Raw genomic sequence first — 23,906 nt, 5'->3', positions numbered from 1 at the left:
GAGAGGGGAGGGGGTGAGGGAAGAGTGAGAGGTAGTGAGACAGGGGAGAGCGGAGTGGGGAAACAGAGAGAGGGGAAAAGGGAGCGGGGGAGGAGAGAGAAGTATTGAGAGTGGGGAGACAAGAGAGAGGGAGGGGAAAGGGTTATGGAGGAGGAAAAAAGAGAGAGAGGGAAGGGAGATGGTAATGGGAGAGGGAGGAGAGAGAGTACGGAAAAGAGAGCAGGGGCATAGTGGGCTGAATGACAGTTAAAGATGTTAAGGCAAGAGTGGGCAGAGACGTGGAAAGGGAGTGGGCAGAGACGTGGAAAGGGAGTGGGCAGAGACGTGAAAAGAGAGTGGGCAGAGACGTGGAAAGGGAGTGGGCAGAAACGTTGAAAGAGAGTGGGCTGAGACCTATAAAGAGAGTGGACAGAGACGGTGAAAGGGAGTGGGCAGAAACGTGGAAAGAGAGTGGGCAGAAACGTTGAAAGAGAGTGGGCTGAGACCTATAAAGAGAGTGGACAGAGACGTGGAAAGGGAGTGGGCAGAGACGTTGAAAGAGAGTGGGCAGAGGCGTTGAAAGAAAGTGGGCAGAGACGTTGAAAGAGAGTGGGCAAAGACGTTGAAATAAAGTGGGCAGAGACGATGAACGAGAGTGGGCAGAGACGTTGAAAGAGAGTGGCAGAGACTTGGAAAGGGAGTGGGCAGAGACGTATAAAGAGAGTGGGCAGCGACATGGGAAGAGAGTGGGCAGAGAGGTAGAAAAAAAGTGGGCAGAGACGTGGAAAGAGAGTGGGCGTGTGTAAAAGAGAGTGGTGAAGGCAACGGCTTCTGGAGAGAGAAGAGAGAAGTGAGAGTGGGGCTAAATGTGCATAAATGAAAGATCACAGAAAAGAGAAAAAGAAGAGCAAATTCCAATTAATGAGTAAAGAGCATTTTACAAAATGCGAGGATTTACAAATAAAAAATGAATATAGTAGCGCAAAAGTTCTGGAAAATTATATTAAATAAAGTGGAAACCCCAAAGAAGATGAAAAGAAGAGTAAATACAGAAAAAAATATCTAAAGAAAACCGGGAGTGAAGGCAGAGAGAGTGCGCTGAAGAGAGCGAGGTAGAGAGAGTAAGAGGAAGGAGAGAACGAGAATGAGAGTGGGGAGGAGGAGCGTGACTGAAAGAGTAGAGAGAAGAGAGAAAAACATAAAAATTCAGATGAAGAGAGAGAGTGAGAGGATAAGTTATTGAGGCGGAAAGAGTGTGGTGGAGGAGAGCGAGGCAGTGAGAGTGAAAGAAAGAGAGCTTAGTAATGAGACTGAAGAAAGATTGAACTAGACAGAGAGCAGGGGGCACGAGGGAGAGAAAGAGCAAAACTGCGTACGCAAGTGAGGCAGAGCAAGTGAGAGGGCTGAGAATGAAGCAGAGAGAGAGAGAAAGAGCAGGAATAGAGAGATGTGGTAAAAAAGTGTACCCGGAGAGAGGGGTTTAGGGTAGAAAGAATTGGGATTGCGAGCGAGGCAGAAAGAGAGTGAGGGAGTAGTCGGGTAGAGAGCGAGGCAGAGGGTAGAAGAGAGGGAGAGATCGTGGCAGCTAGAGAGCGAATGGAAAGAGAGTTGGGGCGAGCAGCTCGGCCGCAGGTCCGGACCTCAGTGTCGCTTCCTCGTGTACAGTGGCAGGTCGTGCCGTCGCCGCCGCCGCTGTCGTGTGCACCCGCCACTTCCACCCGCCACATTCACCCCACCCGCCACACCCGCCGCGATGTTCAGCTTTGCCAACAAGATGCTCAACTCGCTGGTGGGCAATGCGGATGGGGCACCAGGGCCCGGGTCTGGGCCCGTCCGGCAGCCTGGGCCAACCAGAATGGGCGCACCGACCCCGCAGCGGCCCCAGGGATTGGCTGGGCACAGACCGACTGGCCCAACGGGTCTAGGAAGCCTCTCATCTATTATGGGTCAGGGCCCCGGAATGGGACAAGGCCCAGGAATGGGACAAATGAGTCAAGGCCCAGGAATGGGACAAATGGGCCAATCTCCTGGGATGGGACAAGGAATGGGAATGGGACTAACAGGATTGGGGACGACACCTGGAATTGGTATGGGTTCTGGAATGGGCCAAGGAACTGGGATGGGTCTAGGACCAGGAATGGGGCAAGGGCCCGGGATAAACCAACAGTCCGCAATGGGTCAAGGACCAGGAATGGGCCCAGGGCCAGGAATGGGCCAAGGGCCAGGAATGGGCCAAGGGCCAGGAATGGGTCAAGCACCAGGAATGGGTCAAGGGCCAGGAATTGGCCAAGGGCCAGGAATGGGCCAAGGGCCAGGAATGGGCCAAGGACCAGGAATGGGCCTAGGACCAGGAATGGGCCAGGGACCAGGAATGGGCCAGGGACCAGGAATGGGCCCTAATGCCATGACATCCACCGGACCTCCTGGAGGCCTCGGCCGACCACCCGGGCCAATGGGTGCCAGACCTCCTGGAATGGGCCCTATGGGCCCGAGGGGAGGCCCTCCCAGACCCGGAATGGGGCCACCTCGCGGCATGTCTCCTGGAATGGGCCCAAGAGGACCGCCTGGGCCCGGAATGAGACCCGGAATGGGTATGCAGGGACCCAGAGGAGGCATACCAACGAATGGGCCAATGAGAGGCCCGCGACCTGGAATGATGGGCCCTGGAGGGCCCAGACCAATGGGTCAACCTGGTGGGCCCAACGCACCCACAACCGCTGCTGCAGGTGAGGAAATATCAAAAAGTTTTAAATATTCTAATATTTTAACTAATATTTTATTTAACGCGTAATTAAATTGAATTTTTTAAGTATTAAATTCAATTTAATTTACTTTGATTAATTTTAATTTATTAATTGATTAACGCTTAATTTAATGATCGTTATTACTTAAGTGGGCCATTCACTGAGGGAAATGAGCGTGTCATATTGTCCAGATGATGACACGCTTACTGCGCGTAGCACGTGCTTACTGCGCGTAGCCCTCTTGCTGTACAAAACTGAGTCAGGATGACCCACAAAAGGTAAAAAGTATATCTCTATTTAGACAAAATCTCATTAATTTCTTTCTGTCTTGAATTGTCATGCTGTGTTTTAATCCATTTTGTTACGTTCACTCATAAAAAAATGTGTCCTAATGTCCAAATGGTGATAGAATTTCTGCACGTAGCACCGATAAGCCTTTACCGGGCCAAAATGGGTCTTGTGTGACCCACTCATGACAAAAAGTGTATCGCTATTTGAACAAAGCGTCATGCATTTCTCTGAATGTTCATAAAATTTGCTTGCATTAATGTTATTTCATATCAGAACTCGACGGAAATATCATGTCAAAGTTTAAAAAGTTCTTACAATGAGTCATCATTTCTGATGAAACGCTCATAAAATTGTGTGAGGCTGCGCCCAAATAAAGATGCATTTTTCGACCCCGTGTGGGTAATCCTAACTCAGCTTGGCCCAGAAATGCTATTAACTCTTGTATTGTTTTTTTCATTTTTAGTTTAGTCGAACTGATGATGAAGCTGGACTCCGATACGTTTTTAATATCGATATGGTGAATTTTCTTGGCGTTTTATTTGCTTTTAAATTCCTTGTGAACTTGCGATATAAGCAGACTAATAATACTCTTGTATTGTTAATTAGCGGTACGTATAAAAAGTGTCACTATTCGGACAATATGACCCATACATTTTTCTGATGAAAGTTCTGCACGGGTTCAAATCGATGCCGATTCATGTTGACACGCTCTACGGCACCATTGCGCCTCTTCACTGAGAAAAATGTTGTGAATAATTCAACTCAAAGGTTCACCTTGATCTCATATTTAGCACCATATTGTTTATTCATAGTGATTTTTTTATAATGATCAAATATCATTATAGGAGATATCATATGTAAAAAATGTTTGATTCGCTCTATTTTTCTTTGGTTAAAAATAATTGTTGACTCTATTTTTTATTCGTTTGTAAGGATTCTCACGTTAGCTGTAATTTTATTTAGAAGTGATCTCCCAAAAGGCATTATGTTCAATTTAAAATTCGCTAAAATGTATAAGAAATTCAAAAATATAGCTTATTGGAATAGGTCTACGCAATCTCTTCTGATTCTAATGAAAAAGAAACTGCATTAAAGTTTCTTAACATTTAAATTGCCGTAAACAACAACAATAAAAATATTATTATTTATATTCGAATATTAATAAGCAAGGATTATTGAACAAGTAAAGAAGGTAATTATTGCATTAATTGCAATAAATAATAATGTTAAAAACTGTTCATTATCGAATTCGAAAAAGTTAGGTGAGCGGCTCTGCCTGTCGATGTTGAATAATGATGTTGTTCGCACCTAGTAACGATTATGCATATGTTTAGAAAATTAATAATTGCAATCAAGGCTATTTTAAATCACGAATAAACTTGACTTGAATGTACTTATTTTGAAGCAGAATACTTAGGGAATGAGGGCATGTAATCCATCACTTTCAAGTTAATTCGTGTAGTTTGTACACACCTGAATCTTAAAATTCTTTTAACCCACTGGCGAATCATTAAAGTTATAAAAATAAATATTTGAATAAATACTTGAATAATAGGGAATAATATAATACTTGAATAATAGGTCCGTATTATTCAAGTATTTATTCAAATATTTATTTTTTATAACTTTAACGATTCGCCAGTGGATTAAAAGTTAAGATTTAAGAATTAAGAATTAAAGTTCTAAGGAATACACGCAAGAAACAACAATCAGACTCTTGTTAATAGAGGCTTTTAACCTTACCTGTCTCAAGTAAATGTGAAATTCCATATATATACAGGTGAATGTACAGGTGTGCCTGTATGAATGTATATTTATACCGGTAAATATACGGGTCTAAATATTGATTATACAAGCGTAACTGTTTGAATATAAATCATTACAGTCGAAAATTGAGGTGTACATGTTTAAATATACATTTATTCAGGTAAATATACAGGTGTACCTAATTAAATACCAATTTGTACAGTTATAAATGCAGGTGTAATTGTTAGAAATAAACTTTAGAAATTTCTACAGTTAAACATAAATTTTAAAATATATTCTTATTCAAGTTCGTTACTAAGTCACAGCTCGCGAAACCTGATATTTCAGGTGCCATACTTTCAAAACTGTCTACGTGAACGTAAGTACTTACGCTCTATTTTCTTGTCTATGATTGGTGGATTTTGCTTGAAAGGCCGTCAATGATTGGCTGATGAACTTACGGTCTCTTAACATTTTTTGAAAGTATGGGCCCAAGGAGACCTACAATTATTATAACATCGTGGAAATGTTCATTCAAACTTCAAGAATAATTTGAAAATTAAAGTATCCACCTCTGAATAAATGATATTTACTGTCTTAAAATAAACAGATCAAACGATAACGTGCAGTAAAATAAGTCGACTACAAAATCAAACACTAAATCTTAAATGCGCGGTTTTCATCTCGGTGTGATTTGCGGGTTCGAGACTTGAGATTTGAGTCTTCACATTTGTGGCTTTCCTCAGCACCGGCTGCCCACGGCACAATAATCATAAAACCTCAGTATTCAGCACATTTCCTCCAGTAAACTCTATAACAAAAATTAAAAACAATATATACAATAATAAAAATAATAAAAATTTCTGAACGAATATTACGGCTTCAAGTTACATTACAATAAAATGAGATTTCTATTCTTATCAATGCCACAATTATTTTTCGGGGCAGGGATGAAAAGTTTTTAAATGGCATCGAACATCGCTGCTGCAGCTGCTTGCCCGACATCAGTATTATCATTGTCTCTGATGACATGTTGATGTTCTCCATAAATTGGAAATGTAGTTTTCCCGCAAACCGAAAAACTTATGATTTAATAAGATTAAGGCAACAGGTGTTCAAAACAAATGTACGTATTATAGTGGCACTGAGGGCACTGGGGACACTTGGGGCACTGAGGGCACTGAGGGCACTAAAGGTATGGAGGCAGGTCAAGGTTGCCATTGTGCGGACACACAACCAAGAATTAATTATTCAGTTCGTGAGAATTACCGTTGGCAGTTATTATGTTACGCTAGATAATATTATCAAAAACGCTTTACTTTCGAATGAGAATCGAAGTGTAGCTTCTGGGCATTCCGCAATTGAATTGAAATGACGCGGTTATTTAATTTTAAATGGTCAGGCAACAATGCGCAGCGTCGGCTGTTTAATTTCAATGGTCAGGCAACAATGCGCAGCGTCGGCTGTTTAATTTCAATGGTCAGGCAACAATGCGCAGTGTCGGCTGTTTAATTTCAATGGTCAGGCAACAATGCGCAGCGTCGGCTGTTTAATTTCAATGGTCAGGCAACAGTGCGCAGTGTCGGCTGTTTAATTTCAATGGTCAGGCAACAATGCGCAGCGTCGGCTGTTTAATTTCAATGGTCAGGCAACAATGCGCAGCGTCGGCTGTTTAATTTCAATGGTCAGGCAACAATGCGCAGTGTCGGCTGTTTAATTTCAATGGTCAGGCAACAATGCGCAGCGTCGGCTGTTTAATTTCAATGGTCAGGCAACAGTGCGCAGTGTCGGCTGTTTAATTTCAATGGTCAGGCAACAATGCGCAGCGTCGGCTGTTTAATTTCAATGGTCAGGCAACAATGCGCAGCGTCGGCTGTTTAATTTCAATGGTCAGGCAACAATGCGCAGTGTCGGCTGTTTAATTTCAATGGTCAGGCAACAATGCGCAGTGTCGGCTGTTTAATTTCAATGGTCAGGCAACAATGCGCAGCGTCGGCTGTTTAATTTCAATGGTCAGGCAACAGTGCGCAGCGTCGGCTGTTTAATTTCGATAGTCAGGCAACAGTGCGCAGTGTCGGCTGTTTAACTTACTATAGTCAGGCAACAGTGCGCAGTGTCGGCTGTTTAACTTACTATAGTCAGGCAACAGTGCGCAGTGTCGGCTGTTTAACTTACGATAGTCAAGTAACAGCGCGCAGTGTCGGCTGTTTAACTTACGATAGTCAGGCAACAGCGCGCAGTGTCGGCTGTTTAATTTACGATAGTCAGGCAACAGTGCGCAGTGTCGGCTGTTTAACTTACGATAGTCAGGCAACAGTGCGCAGCGTTGGCTGTTTAACTTACGATAGTCAAGCATCAGTGCCCAGTGCCTGCTGTTTAATTTTAATAGTCAGGCAACAGTGCGTAGCGTCGGCTGTTTAAATAGCAGTGCCGAGAAAACGATACCCATAAATTCCATATACTTCCACTAGTGTATACGTAGTGCAGGCGTGCTCTTTCTGTGATATATAACTAAATGAATAACTGCACCCAATGTGAGATATTTTATTAACGATACTAATTTAAATAAGTGCAAGCAGTGTAGAATATTATAATAGCGATAACTAAATAAAAATGATCATTAATAATATTATAGTAATTATTAAATCTAATATTATTATTATGTTTATTATTATTCTTATTTTAAGCAATGCCGATATGAATTGTGTACGCGATTCTTGGGAGTTTGGTTTGGACCGAAAGCGAGTGGTGCGGGCTATTCGCTGCCGCGGCGCCGGCGAAATGTCCACTTTAGAGCAGCGCATCATATGGCCCTCACTCAGAAAAATGAATGAGCCATATCGTGCAAATAGCGACACACTTTCTTCTGCACGTACAACAGATACGCCCTTTTGCCGGACCAAACTGGGTTACGATGCCCCGCATAAGGTTCAAAATGTACGTCGCTATGTGGACAGAATATCTCATTTTTCTGCGTGCTTAGAAACCAAATAACTGCCGTATGAATAGCAGGGGCAAAGTATCCACCAGCATCGTAATTTATATTATTATAAAGCTCCGACAATGGATTTTAATTAGCTCCCAAACAAACTGCTATGTTCATTTTCCGACGTACATAATGAGTCATCGCTTATACAATCGCTCACATTATTCGGTAATTAATGTTCATACGGTGTGAAAATATAAGCAACAATAATTTACGTTACACAGGATCTAGAACCTAAATATAAGCTTTATTGGACAGGATTGTTACTCAGCTATCCATAAAACTGCTCAAATCCGCACAATCTAATCTTCGTAATCCATGCAATCAAATACATGTAATACATTACACTATTTCATCCGCAAACATTTTTCCCTAGCAGTCACGTGAATGAAAACTTTTCCTATCCACGTTTGTATTCGCGAACTAGTATTCGAATTATTAACCTTGAATATACACGGTCACAGTAAGCGTATCTTACCAGAAATCATGCGTTGAATTTCACTTGAATTAAATGTTTTTGTAACTAAAGTAATTAGTAATCAACGTTTTTCCAACGATCATGCCATGGACAGCGGTTGGAAAAAGTTGCTACTGAAGCGTGAGCTCTGAACGTACTAGCTCAGTCCGGCCGATCAAGAGCGTCGCATCGTCGATTCATTTTCGAAAATCGCGAGCACCGTATCGTTGCTTTCTTGCGTATTAGTCGTTGAGCTCATCGTTGCTTCCTCAACTATAAATCGCGTGCGATCATCATTGCCTTCTCGCGTATAAATCGCGGATGCACATCGTCGCTTTCCTTAACTATATATTGCGTGCGATCATCGTTACTTTCTCGCGTATAAATCGCGGGCACTCATCGTCGCTTTCCTCACCTATAAATCGCGGGTGACAATCGTTGCTTTCTTGCGAATAAATCGCGGGCACTCACTATCACTTTACTCACATATAAATTGCAGGCGATTATCGTTGCTCTCTCGCGTTTAAATCGCTGGTGCTCATTGTCGCCCGCGTCGGCGGAAGCGGCATCTTTCTTGCCTTTGAATCGCGGGTGATCATCGTCGTTTCCTCGCCTATAAATCGAGGGCGTTGCGACCAGTAGTTTTGACTAAAAGCAGCACCTAAAGGCACCAAGAGAAACTGCAACAAGAGCAACAGTTTCAACATGGGCAACTCTGCATCAGCAGTATCAGCAGAAGCGGCAGCAGCAGTACCAACACCAGCAGCAGTGTGAGCAGCAGCAGCTCTATATCGCTGGTGGCGTCTGGAATCAATACTTCCCTTCCCCATTCCCATTCCCACCCCCACCCCTTCTTCCATTCCCACACCATTCACCCCCCGTTTCTTCCGGAGCCTGCAGTCATTCATAATCCACACGAGCGCGGTTGCATGCCACACATGTTTGTGTATGCAACTCATATTGGTGCAGGCCACGCAAGTTAGTACAAGCCATGTATGATGGTACATGCCACACATGTTGAACCACATTTGTAAAAAAAGATCTAGCAGGGGAATCCTCACAATTGCACGAACGATCTAGTGGTAAACTCTCATATAAAAACTACTTATGAACATTTGATGTTTAGATATTTGATGTTTGGAAACTATTGTATAAAAAATCTAAATGAGGCGGGAACCCTTTTATTTGAAGTCTTGATACATTGGAATCTCTCAAATTTTAAAGTGTGAATTAGTGAGAACCCCTCATACACGCGTTATATAAGGACAAACATTCTTATAAATACGGGTGATATAACGGGAAACTCGTAAATTTGAATTCGTGATCTAGTGTTGAGCCCATATTTTTGAGAGGCAATCTAGCGGGAAACCCAGCGCACGGGCAACTGATCGATTAAGAGTGATGGATAGCCATGGCTATACTGGACTGCCGCTAGCGGATATATGCAGCAGCTGGGGGATATTTGCAGCCGCAGGGGGATAACTGCAGCAGTTGAGGGATATATGCAGCAGCTGGGGGATATTTGCAGCAGCTGGGGGATATTTGAAGCAGCTGGGGGATATTTGAAGCAGCTGGGGGATATTTGCAGCATCTGGGGGATATTTGCAGCAGCTGAGGGATATATGCAGCCGCTGGGGGATATTTGCAGCAGCTGTGGGATATATGCAGCCGCTGGGGGATATTTGCAGCAGCTGAGGGATATTTGCAGCAGCTGGGGGATATTTGCAGCAGCTGGGGGATATTTGCAGCAGCTGGGGGATATTTTATTTGCAGCAGCAGGCGCTGGGGATATTTGCAGCAGCAGGCGCTGGGGATATTTGCAGCAGCAGGCGCAATGGGATATTTGCAGCAGCAGGCGCTGGGCGCCTTCTCTTTTCGCATCGCTATTTTGACAAACTCTCGCAATGAAATTCGACTCATATGAGCAACAATTGGATAAACTAGAATGAAATTCAATTATTTGAAATGAAAACAGGTTAGGTTGTGTAATTCGACCCATGAAAACAGCGAGAGGTTAAGATTGTATAGAATTCGTCTCGATTTTTGTTGAACGTTGTAGCTACTTGCTCGAATGACATTTGATTCACTGCATCAGACTCATAAAATAATAATGAAATAATTAGTTATAAAAACAGACACTAAAACGATCACAAATTCAAAATTAAGTGTTGAAGTTTGTTTGTGTGTTTGAAGCTTGTCACGCAAAATTGTCCCCAAACTTCTTAATTCATAATATCTCTGCTTTAAATAAACAAATTTCATTTTTTGCATAATGCATGTTTTTTTAATGATGTAAACGTTATTTGATTTGTTACTCCATTAAATTAATTTTTTCGAATTTTCTGAAATGAACAAAATAAGAATAAACGCAAATAATTTTCCTCAATCAATTTTTAAATGATAGATTATGGCCTACCCGTTTCCGTAAATCGATCCTTTTTTGTGCAATGGTTATTCAATAAGTTTTCCAAAAATATATTTCTTCTAAAAGAAAACAAAATTTTATATATTTTGAAAAAAATAAATAAATTATGTTCATTAAAAGCCCATGATAATCAATAATTTTACAAATTCACGGATGTATCATTTTAGGACACCCTGTATAATGGCTGTTAGGACGCATATTCAGGATACATATCTTCTCGGGCAAGAATTTGACAACAGGATTGAAGAAAAAATTTCTATTAGATTTTGAAATCTTTATCTTTAAATTTATTTAAAAGACCACAAAAATTTTTCTTCATATTTTGAATCGGTAGTCAAATTTGTGGGTGTTACGTTTTCCATGTAATATATGAGTTCCAATAGTTTTTTTCCATTTCACTAATCAGAATAGATAAGTTTTATAATTATTAACGCAATTAGGAGAAACAGGAATGAAGGGATTCTTAATAATAGATTTCTAAACTTGCAGGGCTTATCGATCCCGGAAAACGTGTGGATAAACTGTCGGTGTATAATAGATCCCGGGCAACGCCAGGCTAATCTGTTGGTATATAATAGATCTATCCCGGGCAACGCCAGATAATCTGTTGGTATATAATAGATCCCGGGCAACGCCAGATAATCTGTTGGTATATAATAGATCCCGGGCAACGCCAGGCTAATCTGTTGGTATATAATAGATCCCGGGCAACGCCAGATAATCTGGTGGTATATAATAGATCGTGGGCAACGCCAGGCTAATCTGTCGGTATATAATAGATCCCCGACAACGCCAGGCTAATCTGTTTGTATATAATAGATCCCGGACAACGCCAGATAATCTGTTGGTATATAATAGATCGTGGGCAACGCCATGCTAATCTGTTGGTATATAATAGATTCCGGACAACGCCAGGCTAATCTGTCGGTATATAATAGATCCCCGGCAACGCCAGGCTAATCTGTTGGTATATAATAGATCGTGGGCAACGCCAGGCTAATCTGTTGGTATATAATAAATTATTAATATTTTTTTTATTTGGATGATTTATGTGATGAGAATTGCATGAAAATTAATTTTATTGTAGAGGTTTGTTAAAAATCAGGATGTTACCTCTTCTATTGATAAGTTTCATCATTCATTTGTGATTTACTTGCAATTTTTTAAGAATATAAGTTTTTCATAATTTTATTCCAGGTAACTTGAGTCAATGCTTTAGTTTTTAATCTTATTAAACATGCCTAGCATTCACGGACCAAAAAATAAGAATATATAAAAACTAATGTTTTTTAGTTTTAATGAATAATGGAAATAAAGGAATTAAAACACAAATCTTCTATCCTAAGTTAAATTTTCGTTATCGATTCCTTACAACTTTATTGATTTTTTTCTGCAGGCATGCAACTCAATGTCCCGAGCCAAATGGGCACAACGAACAGCGTAGGGACTTTAAATCAAGGTGCTTTAAATCAAAGCTCTTTGAACCAGGGCCTCATGAGTCAACAATCATTAAATAATGACCCGATGATTGAAATTTCAATAAATCAAGACCCGTTGAATCGAGCACCTTCAAATACATTGAGTCACACTCCCCTAGACCGACGAAGTTTACATAATAGTAATTTTGCCCCGGAAAATTATCATAATCAAGGACAAACTGCAAGTGATAATCGAAAACCGGGTCTTCAGAGACAAGGGTCCTTAGGACCAGTTCAAAGTTACATTTCGGGCCCGAAATTTCAAAGCGCGATGGGGAAAAGCTTTGACTCTAACTCGGGTCAGGTCCCAAGCCTTGTAAGTCAGACCTCTGGTTTATTGGGTCAACCACATGATGCCTCATGGGGCCCAATGAATGGTGTATTGGGCCATCGACAGACCTTTGGGTCAAGTAAGTGATCAAATCTTGTTTTAGACCCTAATGGATGTAATACTTTAGTCACCCTTACATCAGCAGGCTTGTAATCCTAGAAAGAAAACGGATCCCAGTAAACGCTTGAAAACTGTTGCATCCAAACGCTTGAAAACTGTTGATTAAAAAGATGCTCTAAAATTTTGACTTCACGTCTGTGATTGGTCGGTCCATTTTCAAACCTGAATGGTAATCGCCAATAAGCTAACTTTTCCTTAATATTTTTCACAATATGCCAAGTACATCAGCCTATGCGTAATTCAGCATTCAGGTTTCAAATTAAGCTATCCAATAACAGACGTGAAAATTTAATTTATGGAAGTAGTAGAACATGTACGGTATGAGTAATAATTTGTTGTGAAGTAAATTTGGTATAAGTTTTCTCTCGGCAGCATAAACGAAGCTCGTTCATGAGGTTCAGTAACCCTTATATCCGTTCAGGTTGAACCATTTTCTATCGGTATCAAGAGAAAGTTAATAGTTAAACACTGACTTCAGGGTCCATCTAAGTCAACTATCATCAAACATTATCACCTATATAAGTTGAGCGTAAATTCAGCCCAACAAGACGTAAGTTGAATGTTACTGAATATGTAAGATCGATTTTTCCAGTTTTTTTTTGTCCCGGTTTCTGTATTAAAAGATTTAGCAAGCCTGTATTCGCAGGAGATGCAGAAACCAAATAAATAAAGTGAAAACGATATAAATAAATAGATAACTAAAATAAAATAAATGGATAGAAATTTTTCCCGATAGGAGACGCAATCAAATTTGCATCGAGTTCGTCAAAATTTGAAAGAGAATTTTTTCAAATTGAGTCAGAAACTTTGTGATTGCCTCGTCATATAATAATTTTAAATTTTGTTTAATGCAATCGCTATTTTAAAACAGCCACAATTTAATCTCAAATAACAAATAAAGATTTATTTATTTATATAATCTCATTTATTTATAATCTCATTATTTAATTTATTACAATATATAAATAATATAATCTCAACAAATAAATAATTGGCAATAACTTATAACTATGACTATTCTCCTGACTACAGCTAACTATTACAGCGCCATAATTCAAACGCTTGTAGAAGTCAATAATCTATACGTATAATATATAGTTTCTAGTTATTTATATACAGTGCATCCTTCGATTCTGCATCCAATAATCAATGATATTGTTATGTCCCTATGGAATAAATTCCTATCGCCTCAATTGTACCTAGTGCGGCTGATGGCTCGTAGGAATAACATTACGTTACGTTAATCGATATATTAACGAATTACTGCAGTCGCTGCACTCCGAGAAACGAATGGGTTAATTGACCCCCTTTTGCTGGGTCAAACTGACTCAGGATGACCCATGCAAGGGCAAAAACTGCATCGTTATTGTGACAATGTCACACAAATTTTTCTGGTTTGTTTTGTTTGATTAATTATTAAAAAGGGAATGTTTCTACTTAATTTTTTGCGCTATTATTTCCTTGCACATGGCATTGTGAAATATTTTTTTTGTGAATCAACGAGGTCATGAAAGGCTTTCGGAATTTATGAGATCATGAGAATTCATTATGCTTAAAAAGATTGAATGTAGGATTTCCTGAGGCAATAAGAAACTTATTGAGATAATTCCTGAGGTAATAAGAAAGTCATTGGTTCGCAAACTCTGAGGAAAGTGCGCCTAGAAACTAACCATATTAAAACAATGAAAAATACAATTTTATTAATATAAATATTTAAGCAAAAAAAAAACTCATGTATTCTGGACTGGCTATAATTACGAAGAAATGTTTGCTACTGAAACAAACTAGTTTGAATTTTGCAAATATATTTTGACAGAACGGAAAACTGAGGGCCATGAACAAAACTATTATCGAACAAACAGGACAGGGCGGGCCAATAACAGGCCAAAATTGTTATTTTTGGCAAACAAGAAAATATGGATTTTCTGTGACGAAGTCCGAAATTAAATTAAAAATTAAATTAATTAATTAAATTGAAAATAATAAGTTTGTCATATTGTCTGCAAAGTGACATACCTTACCCACAACACAAGCAAAGAGGGGACGTAGCACTGATATGTCCATTTGTGGAGCCGAACTTGGTTTGGACGACAAATACATTGGCTAAAAGTGTATCGTTATTTGGTCAAAGTCACAATCATTTCTCTAACTGAACGATGTCACTCTTTTCTAGATGATGCCTTATTTAGTTATTGTTGTTTTACTCGTATTAATTGAATCCCTGAGCCTAAATTTAAACTCCCTTTAGATTACAAATGCTTTGTTAAATATATGTGCGCAGGTTTCCTGAAATTGAGTACGTGCTTTACATGTTGATTTGAATTTTTTAGTACGTTGACAAGCTTAAAATTTTTATTTTTAATAAACTTGTAAATTGAGCTCCTAATTTTATGCATTGGCAAAAAATGTGTGATAGCATGAGTAGTTTTTGTTTTGTTGAGTATCTCAGCTTAAAACTTATATTTATGATATTTTGAAACGAATTGAATGTTTCATGACGAGTTGAATATTTTAAGACTAATTGGATATTTTGAGGATATTATTAATATATTATAATATATTTTAAAATATATTATTTTAAAATATCCAAAAATATTTGGATATTTTTAAACTTTAATATTTCAAAATGATTTTATTAAATCGCGTTAATCAAACTTTCAGCGGTAAATCCGTAACTTCTGTTTAAAGTTTCACTCCGTTTTAGTGTTGAAAATGAATAAAGTTATTTTTAAAAATCCCAGAGCTTCGAAATCACGTTAAAAAGGTAACTAGATTTATTTACTGACTTTTTCAACATTTTTCGTTGGAATTCATCATCGTTAACATAGTTTAATATTTTCAGGCATCGTTAGTATGCACAGAAATTCATGTAACATTTTACATGTTTTGTATATTCAAGTTAAAACAACATACACATACATAAGTGCAAAGATGATCAAACTACAAAATTACGTCATAAATTTCGAACGGGAGCTTCCGTATAAATGAACTAAAGAATAATGTTTTCGAAAATGGCATACTATCAATTTGTTCACATCGCCAGTTACAGCGATCCAAGAACTCGTTTGGAAGATAAATAGCTTACTGACTAAATCAGATAAATATATCGTTGAACTTGATTGTCTTTCTGCTGACCACGAAGATTAAACTTGAATAGATTGGGCAACTATTTTCGTTTTGATTATTTGAATTTTATTTATTCCGCCATCATTAAAACATTGGTCCGGAAATTATCGTCAGTTATTGAATCAAACAAACGGGTAGTTCATAAAATATTATAAACATATGTTCCCCGGTCTTAGCTGGTTCCTAATGTATTATTATTTATATTATTAACATAATATAATTTTCCTCTCAGCTGGAGTCCCGGGGCCTGACGTCGACCTGAGCCAGCTGAGTGAAGAGGAGCGAGCCATCATTGAGAGCGTCATGGCTAAAGCTCAAGAGCTGGAGACTGCACCAGCTGACAGCCAGCACCTGACGTGAGTACACCTGAGACTGCACCAGCTGACAGCAAGTACACCTGAGACTGCACCAGCTGACAGCAAGTACACCTGAGACTGCACCAGCTGACAGCAAGTACACCTGAGACTGCACCAGCTGAGCACTAGTAAGATGTCCCACAATAACCATTGACTTGAGACTACAGGTGGCTAAGCGACTGATAATTTCGATCGTTTGACATTTCTAGTGTAAGGAACAAAAGGACTCCTAGATTTTCGGGATTCAAATTTGCGTATCAGTGTTTACTTATACGATATATCGGTTTCTGCCAAATGCGTATCTTAAATTACTAATTACCAGGGGACTTTCATCTGTCCCCCGGTAGCCTCAAGTTCCCTATAATAAGATTCCGTGGTCTACCATTTAAAATGCTTCCACAAAGGACATATGAATTATATAATTCGTCATTTTCATGTAATACGTCACTGTATTATATATGTCGTGCCGAAATCACTGAATTGCCGATTCTATGGAATCAGTTTGCCGAATCTGTAGAATAAGCATTTCGTTGCTGATTCAGGTAATCGGACGTTAGAGTTAGGACAAAAATCGACGGCTAGAGTTAAAAAATATAACTCAGTACTCACTGCAGTGAGTGACAGAGCGCGCATTTTCTCGTCGACGACTACAATTGAGGTCACGGACACACGGACGGACAGACGGACAGACAGACAGACAGACGGCGGACGGCCATGGCGAGCACAATAGTGCATTTTTTCCATAAACGAGAAAATGCGCTAAAAAGGTTAGGTCAAGTGCGCTCAAGTTCCTTTATATTTAAATATGATAAAAAAACAGAACTTGGCTGACTGACCTAACCCCAGAATCCTAAAGTATAGAAATGCTGATTCTACAGATTCGGCAAACTGGCTGCGGATTACATGGAAGCTGCAATTCCGCAATTTCGCCGCAATTTCGCCATATATAAAATAATATATTACATCCATATAATACGTCATGTCCATATTAGAGTCGACGTACTATGTATCGACAGCCTCTCCTCCAGTCCTGCCAAAATATGCTGCTAATGCTCAGGCAATTATAAAAGGCATGAGTTAACTAGCCAGAAACAGTTTTAGTAAATTGAATACTTAAGCTCCTCTTTTTAGTTGACCTGCCTCAAGACCATGAACTTTTGAAGCACCTTTAATAATCGAGGCGGGGGTAAGTGGCCTGAAATTTCGGGGTTCGGCCAATAGCTTATCATGGGGCCATTCTAATGTAGAAAATTGTGCAATAAAATCTACTCCTCCTCCCATTACAACGCTTTGCATGGGGATGCTTATACCTCTATGAAATTCCTCTCCTTATTCCTCTGTTATCCCTTTTTGTTATTCATCCCTTATATTCTTTTCCTGAATATCTCTCTGTCATTCACATCTATTATTCCTCTCTGTTATTCATCGCTGTTATTCCTCTTTGTCGTTCCTCTCCGTGTTATCTGTTCTGAATTCGGTGTTAAACAACCTCCTTTTTTCGTGGCAACTCATGAAAAATAATAACCTGATTCTACTATCTCAGCTATCTCGAGCTGTCGAGCATAGAATATCGTTGAATCTTGACTGAATCTCTCAACAGTTCCAATCCCTGTTTGTCTTTAACGAGAGAAAAGTTATTTTGAAAGTTCGGGATTGAGTGGTTTAGATCGCTAAAATTGGAGCAGCGAGTGGTAGGTTCGAAACCCCTAACCAGTATTAGAAATTATGGTCGCCATCGGCATACGATCAGATAGTTTAGGAACGGCGTCAGGCTAACATGACATAATTTAGAGCTGGAAAGAATATAATAATGTTATTAGGTGGCACAATCAAAAGCTGACGCCATCATAATTTTATTTAAATGGCCTAGTCAAAGCCGGCTGTTCTATATTGTTATTATATGCTATAAACGACAATATTTTATTGTTCGATTTTGTTGTATCTTTACTCCTTATAAGCCATATCCAGCTAAGCTGTATTATTCGCAACACACACTCACCACACACTCATCACACACTCACCACACACTCATCACACGCTCACCACACACTCACCACACACTCACCACACACTCACCACACACTCACCACACACTCACCACACACTCACCACACACTCACCACACACTCACCACACACTTACCACACAGGCTGGGGGCGCCACAGGAGCTAGACTCCGTCATCTTTAGGAGGATTTCTTCCCCCCCTTTCTCCCCATCCTCCAAACTCCCCTCACTCCCCCCTCTCCATATAATCCCCTCCCCTCTCTTTCCGCCCCATATTATTTTTTCATTCTTCCCCTTTCCCTTTACTCCCCCCTTTCAGTCTCGTACATTCCCGAACCCATTCACTGCCCTACTACACTGATACTCCTTCATTCTGGATGTTTACACTTTTCATTCCTGTAACTCCTCCCCATCTTTCTCCATCTATTCTCTACACTCATCCATTCTCCTATATTCACACACTTTTCATTTCACACGCAATCAATTTCAATCTTCCCGTCTTCCACTCTTCACGATCCCTTAACTCCCACTTCTCTCCTCCATTTCAGTTCTCCCACTCTTCCCCCTCTTCCATTTCAATGCCGCTTCCATCCCCACCACTCCTCTCATTTTATCCTTCATTTAACTCAAAAATTTCCCTCTAACTTTGTTTCTTCATTTCCATTCATTTTTCCCTCTTTTGCTCTCCATCACTCCCTTTCCAGCACTTCACACTCTCACTTCTCACTCAAAATTTCACTGATAAAATTTCTTTCATCGCTCTCTTTGCTTTCCTCTCTTTTGCCTCACACATTTTCCGCAAAATTTCTCTTTCTTTCACTTTAATGTTTCATCAATTTTCATTTTTTCCCACTACCCCGTGCTTATATTTTCACTTTGCCTCTGTTCCCTTTTTCACATTGACTTACCCTTTTATTTCACTCTCATATTTCAACACAGCCGCTAATGACCCAATCGATCTCTGTAAAGCCTAGATATTATGTTCACACATGGTATTTGAACACACCTATATTTATTCACTGTCCATGAAATTTAATATAAACAAATAGAATGCAATTGTAATTGAAAAAATTAATTGTCAATAAAAAAGTTTTGCCTAAAAAATTACTGCCAATAAAAAATTATTGTAAGAAAAAAATTTAGTGTCAATAAAAAATATTGTTAATAAAAAAATTTATAGCGAATAAAATTAAATGTCACTAAAATTAACCGATATTAAAATTAATTGCCAGTGAAACTAATTCTCCGGTCTTCAATAAAAGTGTTTAAAAGAACAAATTCTGTTAACAGATGCTAAGATAATCTCATTATTGTGCACACTTTATCTGCATATTCCAACGCCCACCCATCTTCACCTCTCATTTCACACTTTCTCTTTCACTTTCCCACTATCTTCTGCGCTCTTTAATTTCTCTATAATTAATTTTTTAATTTATTTCATTTTATTTAATCAAGTCACGTAAAAACCGATCAAGCGATACATTTTTTTATGATCGCGTAGAAAAAGTTTTGCGTCATTCAAAAAATAAAAAAAAACAAATAATAATAATAATAATAATAATAATAATAATAATAATAATAGCGGTTTCAGCGTTATTAGGCCGTAGGCCTGTCGCCGATTCTTAACATCGCAGAACATTCACAGCATTTTGCGGTCTCGAACTCGCAACGCACTGCTACAATTCTGCTTTTAATAATATACGTTTAAAAATTACTTTTTAAAGACAACACTTCCAAAGAATCCAGTATCTCCAATCTTACAGATGTACAATGAATTTCTCATCTAATTTTCTGAAATAAAAAAAATTATTTTTCAATTTTTCAATATACCTATATAAATTTTTTAATATATACATTTTTTTCAAAATTATTTATTCTGTTAATTGATTCATGCATTGTCTCTGACTTCACACAAGTGTGCAAAATTTCAGATCATTTAGACAGGTAAAAGTGTGTCAAATATCAGTTATAAGATTTGTAGCTAACAAAATTATTTTTTCAATTTTTTTACTATTGGAAAAAAAATTAAATTTTAAAAATCTTTTATTTTGACATTTGATACATGCATTGTCTCCAACTTTAAACAAGTGTGCAAAATTTCAGACCGATAGGATAATTAGAAGTGTATTAAATTTTGATTACAAGATTTGTAGCAGACAGACAGACAGACAGACAGACAGACAAACAAGAAGTGAAGTTAAAGAGAAGTGTTGTAAAATGTTTCAAAATTAACTTAAATTCATACCTTAAACTAAACACAAATTTATCACATTCTAATCTCATTAACTATTTCATATTTTAATCTCATTAAGATAACAAAATATATTGCAAACATCTCTTCTTGAGGTATATTTAAGTATCGGTAAAATTGCCCAACAAATATTATATGTAATAATATCATATTAACGTGTTTAAAGTAAGGAAAAAATCAACCAAATTGCATTGGTGCAGCAAGCGCCCGTCGCCGCGTTGACTAGACGAGATCTGCAGCCGCGGCGTCTGCCGCTGCTGCGTTGCAGCCACGATCTTAAAACTTTATTGCACTCACTCAAAGAAATAAATAGGACTTTGTCAATGTGATGATTAATTTTAATAATTTACTGAAATAGGCTTTGGCCCTCTTTTTGCCCTTGTGTGGGTCAACCTGACACAATTTGTGGCCCGGTAAAAGGGCGGCTCAGTACACTGTCTACTTTTTGTTAGTGACGTGGATAAGAAAGTGTGTCACTATTTTGGCAATGGGACCCAGTCTTATTTCTGAGTGTAGGGTGCTAGTTTCATGCAAGAACAACTGGTGTAATGATTATAGGAACTATTCAAAAATTATTTTTTAAAGTCTTTCATTTATAGATGCCGCTATAATTTTGTCGAGCCTAAAAATATGTTTTTCATTCTCAAAATCTGTTCTCAAACGCTTGATTATGGCTGAAAAACTACTCAAATAAATAGATGTCTGAAACTGTTGAGCTCAGTCAGTTATGGACTTTCAAATCCAGTGAACAATCATCCATATTCCTTTATGAACTTTTTTCAAACTGAGTAACCTATTCGAAATAAAATGCGAAATGTCATTATTGGAATATTAGGAACAAACTTTAATTGCAAAATATCTCGAAAGACCAGCCAGTGAGGAATGCCATTATATTTTCATAATGATTATTTGATTTGAAGTCAGTTGCCAAGGATACGATAATGTTGTCACACGATGGCGACATTACTACAACAAATTGCATGGCTGTTAGTTCATGTTAACCCTCTACCGCCTGACATGAGTAACCGGAGTAATATTGCCACAAGACTACTTCCCAAAAATGATAGGTTTTAGTGAGCGCAAAATGACTTGCACTGATGGTTGCCGCCACGTACGACAACTTTAAAATGTTCTCTGTTGCGTACAAACGTCCTCCGGTCGCTACGCTAATTAGTTTACGTATAATTTAAGTTGAAAGTTATATTCCCGGAGAGTGACATACGGCTGTAATGCACTCCTGAAATAACTCATATAACTGTGTTGTAAATTTGTTAAGACCAATTAAATAGCCGCAAGTCCGTGATTACGGAATTTTCGACAAACTGCTAACTTGATATTTAAACTCTAATCAAATCTCGCAAAATTCTTTTTCTTCAACTCTACACGCATAATACCGCACTTTACCGTGATAATAATTCGTTAATGCTTATCAGTTACCGCGGTAATGTTCTGATGCTTATCAGTTACCGCGGTAATGTTTGCTTATCAGTTACCGCTGTAATGTCCTGATGCTTATCAGTTACCGCGGTAATGTCCTGATGCTTATCAGTTACCGCAGTAATGTCCTGATGCTTGTCAGTTACCACGGTAATGTCCTGATCCTTATCAGTTACCGCGGTAATGTCCTGATGCTCATAAGTTACCGCGGTAATGTCCTGATGCTCATCAGTTACCGCGGTAATGTTCTGATGCTTATCAGTTACCGCAGTAATGTCCTGACGCTTATCAGTTACCGCAGTAATGTCCTGACGCTTATCAGTTACCGCAGTAATGTCCTGATGCTCATCAGTTACCGCGGTAATGTCCTGATGCTTATCAGTTACCGCGGTAATTTCCTGGTGCTTATCAGTTACCGCGGTAATGTCCTGATGCTTATCAGTTACCACGGTAATGTCCTGATCCTTATCAGTTACCGCAGTAATGTCCTGATGCTTGTCAGTTACCACAGTAATGTCCTGTTCCTTATCAGTTACCGCGGTAATGTCCTGATCCTTATCAGTTACCGCAGTAATGTCCTGATGCTTATCAGTTACCGCAGTAATGTCCCTGTCTCTTATACACATCTAGATGTGTATAAGAGACAGATAATATATATTATAATATTATAATATTTACAGAAACCCCAATTATTCCAATGTTGATGCTTGGAGGCTATGAATGATATCTTTTAAAAAAGCTATCCGATTAGCAATACCTCAATAATGTGAACAAAACTATATGAAAACGTTAAAATGAAAAAGGAAGGATGTGATAAAAAATGAACAGAATAACGTTGAAAATGTTTGCCTACTGTGAAAAAAATATTCAAAAAAAAAGTGTTCGAAAAATATCCGAAGGTGTATGACGATATATGGGATATTATAAGTCTAAATACCAGAATTGTTTAGAAATTCGTATAAAAGTGTAATTGCCAGAATTCAACTTTATAATTTTTTAAATTGATAGTCATATTATCATTTTTTTTATTCACGTTAATAATTATTTGAAATAATGAGCCTATTATTGCATAATATTCAAACAATAGTATTGGGGATCAAATGTTTTCGTGTGTGAAAACTCCACGACATGAATTTGAAATAAATAATATTAGGTTATTTATTTTTTATAGAATTACAATAAAATTTTTGCTTAAGGTAATAATTCTACATCAATGTTTGGGATCACTTTAAAGTACAAAATTTATTTACAACAATTATTGATATTTAGGACCGCCTTGAGTACCATGATAGTTGCCAGATGCGAAATTTTTTGTGGGACAAAGGTAATCAGAAAATATTTTCGAAAATTGCTTTCGTGTTTCAATGATTAATAAATTAATGATAGTAATTTTATAATGTCAGTACAAACTATTTACTTAAAAGCGTTTAAAATGTGTATGTTTCAAAAATAATTTTGTTACATTATATGCATTTTTTAAACAATTAACAAATTTATTTTTTCATTCGATTATTTCATCGTAAAAATATTAAATATTCCAAGATAGCTTTAATAACGATCCAAGTTTGTCAGTATTGGCTCTTTGGTTGTATAGCATAACTTGATTAAAATTAATGGTTCTACAGCTCGGTTATTTGTCATAAAAAATTGAATTAGTTAATCCATCAAAACGTGCAACTGTGCAGAGTTAGAGCGCGGAAGAAGTAGCAAACGATGCATTATACAGAGACGCAAAAGTGTACAGAGGCACAGTACAGAGACGCTGCACTGTGCAGAGACAGAGTACAGAGACGATGCACTGTGCAGAGGCAGAGTACAGAGACGCTGCACTGTACAGAGGCAGAGTACAGAGACGCTGCACTGTGCAGAGGCAGAGTACAGAGACGCTGCACTGTGCAGAGGCAGAGTACGAAGACGCTGCACTGTGCAGAGGCAGAGTACAGAGACGATGCACTGTGCAGAGGCAGAGTACAGAGACGATGCACTGTGCAGAGGCACAGTACAGAGACGATGCACTGTACAGAGGCAGAGTACAGAGACGCTGCACTGTGCAGAGGCAGAGTACAGAGACGCTGCACTGTGCAGAGGCAGAGTACAGAGGCCCTGCACTGTGCAGAGGCAGAGTACAGAGACGCTGCACTGTGCAGAGGCAGAGTACAGAGACGCTGCACTGT

General features: G+C 38.7%; 1 protein-coding gene across 1 annotated transcript in view; it reads left to right on the top strand.

The window, feature by feature from the left end:
• LOC108668785 (neurogenic protein mastermind) overlaps window positions 1–23,906 on the top strand; it is a 74,920-nt gene that overhangs the window by 2,528 nt on the left and 48,486 nt on the right. Inside the window, exons 3-4 of the mRNA XM_047883989.1 lie at window positions 1,601–2,705; window positions 15,916–16,039. Of these exons, the coding sequence (XP_047739945.1) occupies window positions 1,601–2,705; window positions 15,916–16,039 (1,229 nt within the window). The remainder of the gene's footprint in view (window positions 1–1,600; window positions 2,706–15,915; window positions 16,040–23,906) is intronic.

This window comes from Hyalella azteca, unplaced genomic scaffold (genome assembly GCF_000764305.2).
Source record: "Hyalella azteca isolate HAZT.00-mixed unplaced genomic scaffold, Hazt_2.0.2 contig14215, whole genome shotgun sequence".
NCBI classification, from domain to species: domain Eukaryota; kingdom Metazoa; phylum Arthropoda; class Malacostraca; order Amphipoda; family Hyalellidae; genus Hyalella; species Hyalella azteca.
The sequence above is the reverse complement of the archived record's forward strand: the minus strand, read 5'-3'. Positions and strand labels throughout refer to the sequence as shown.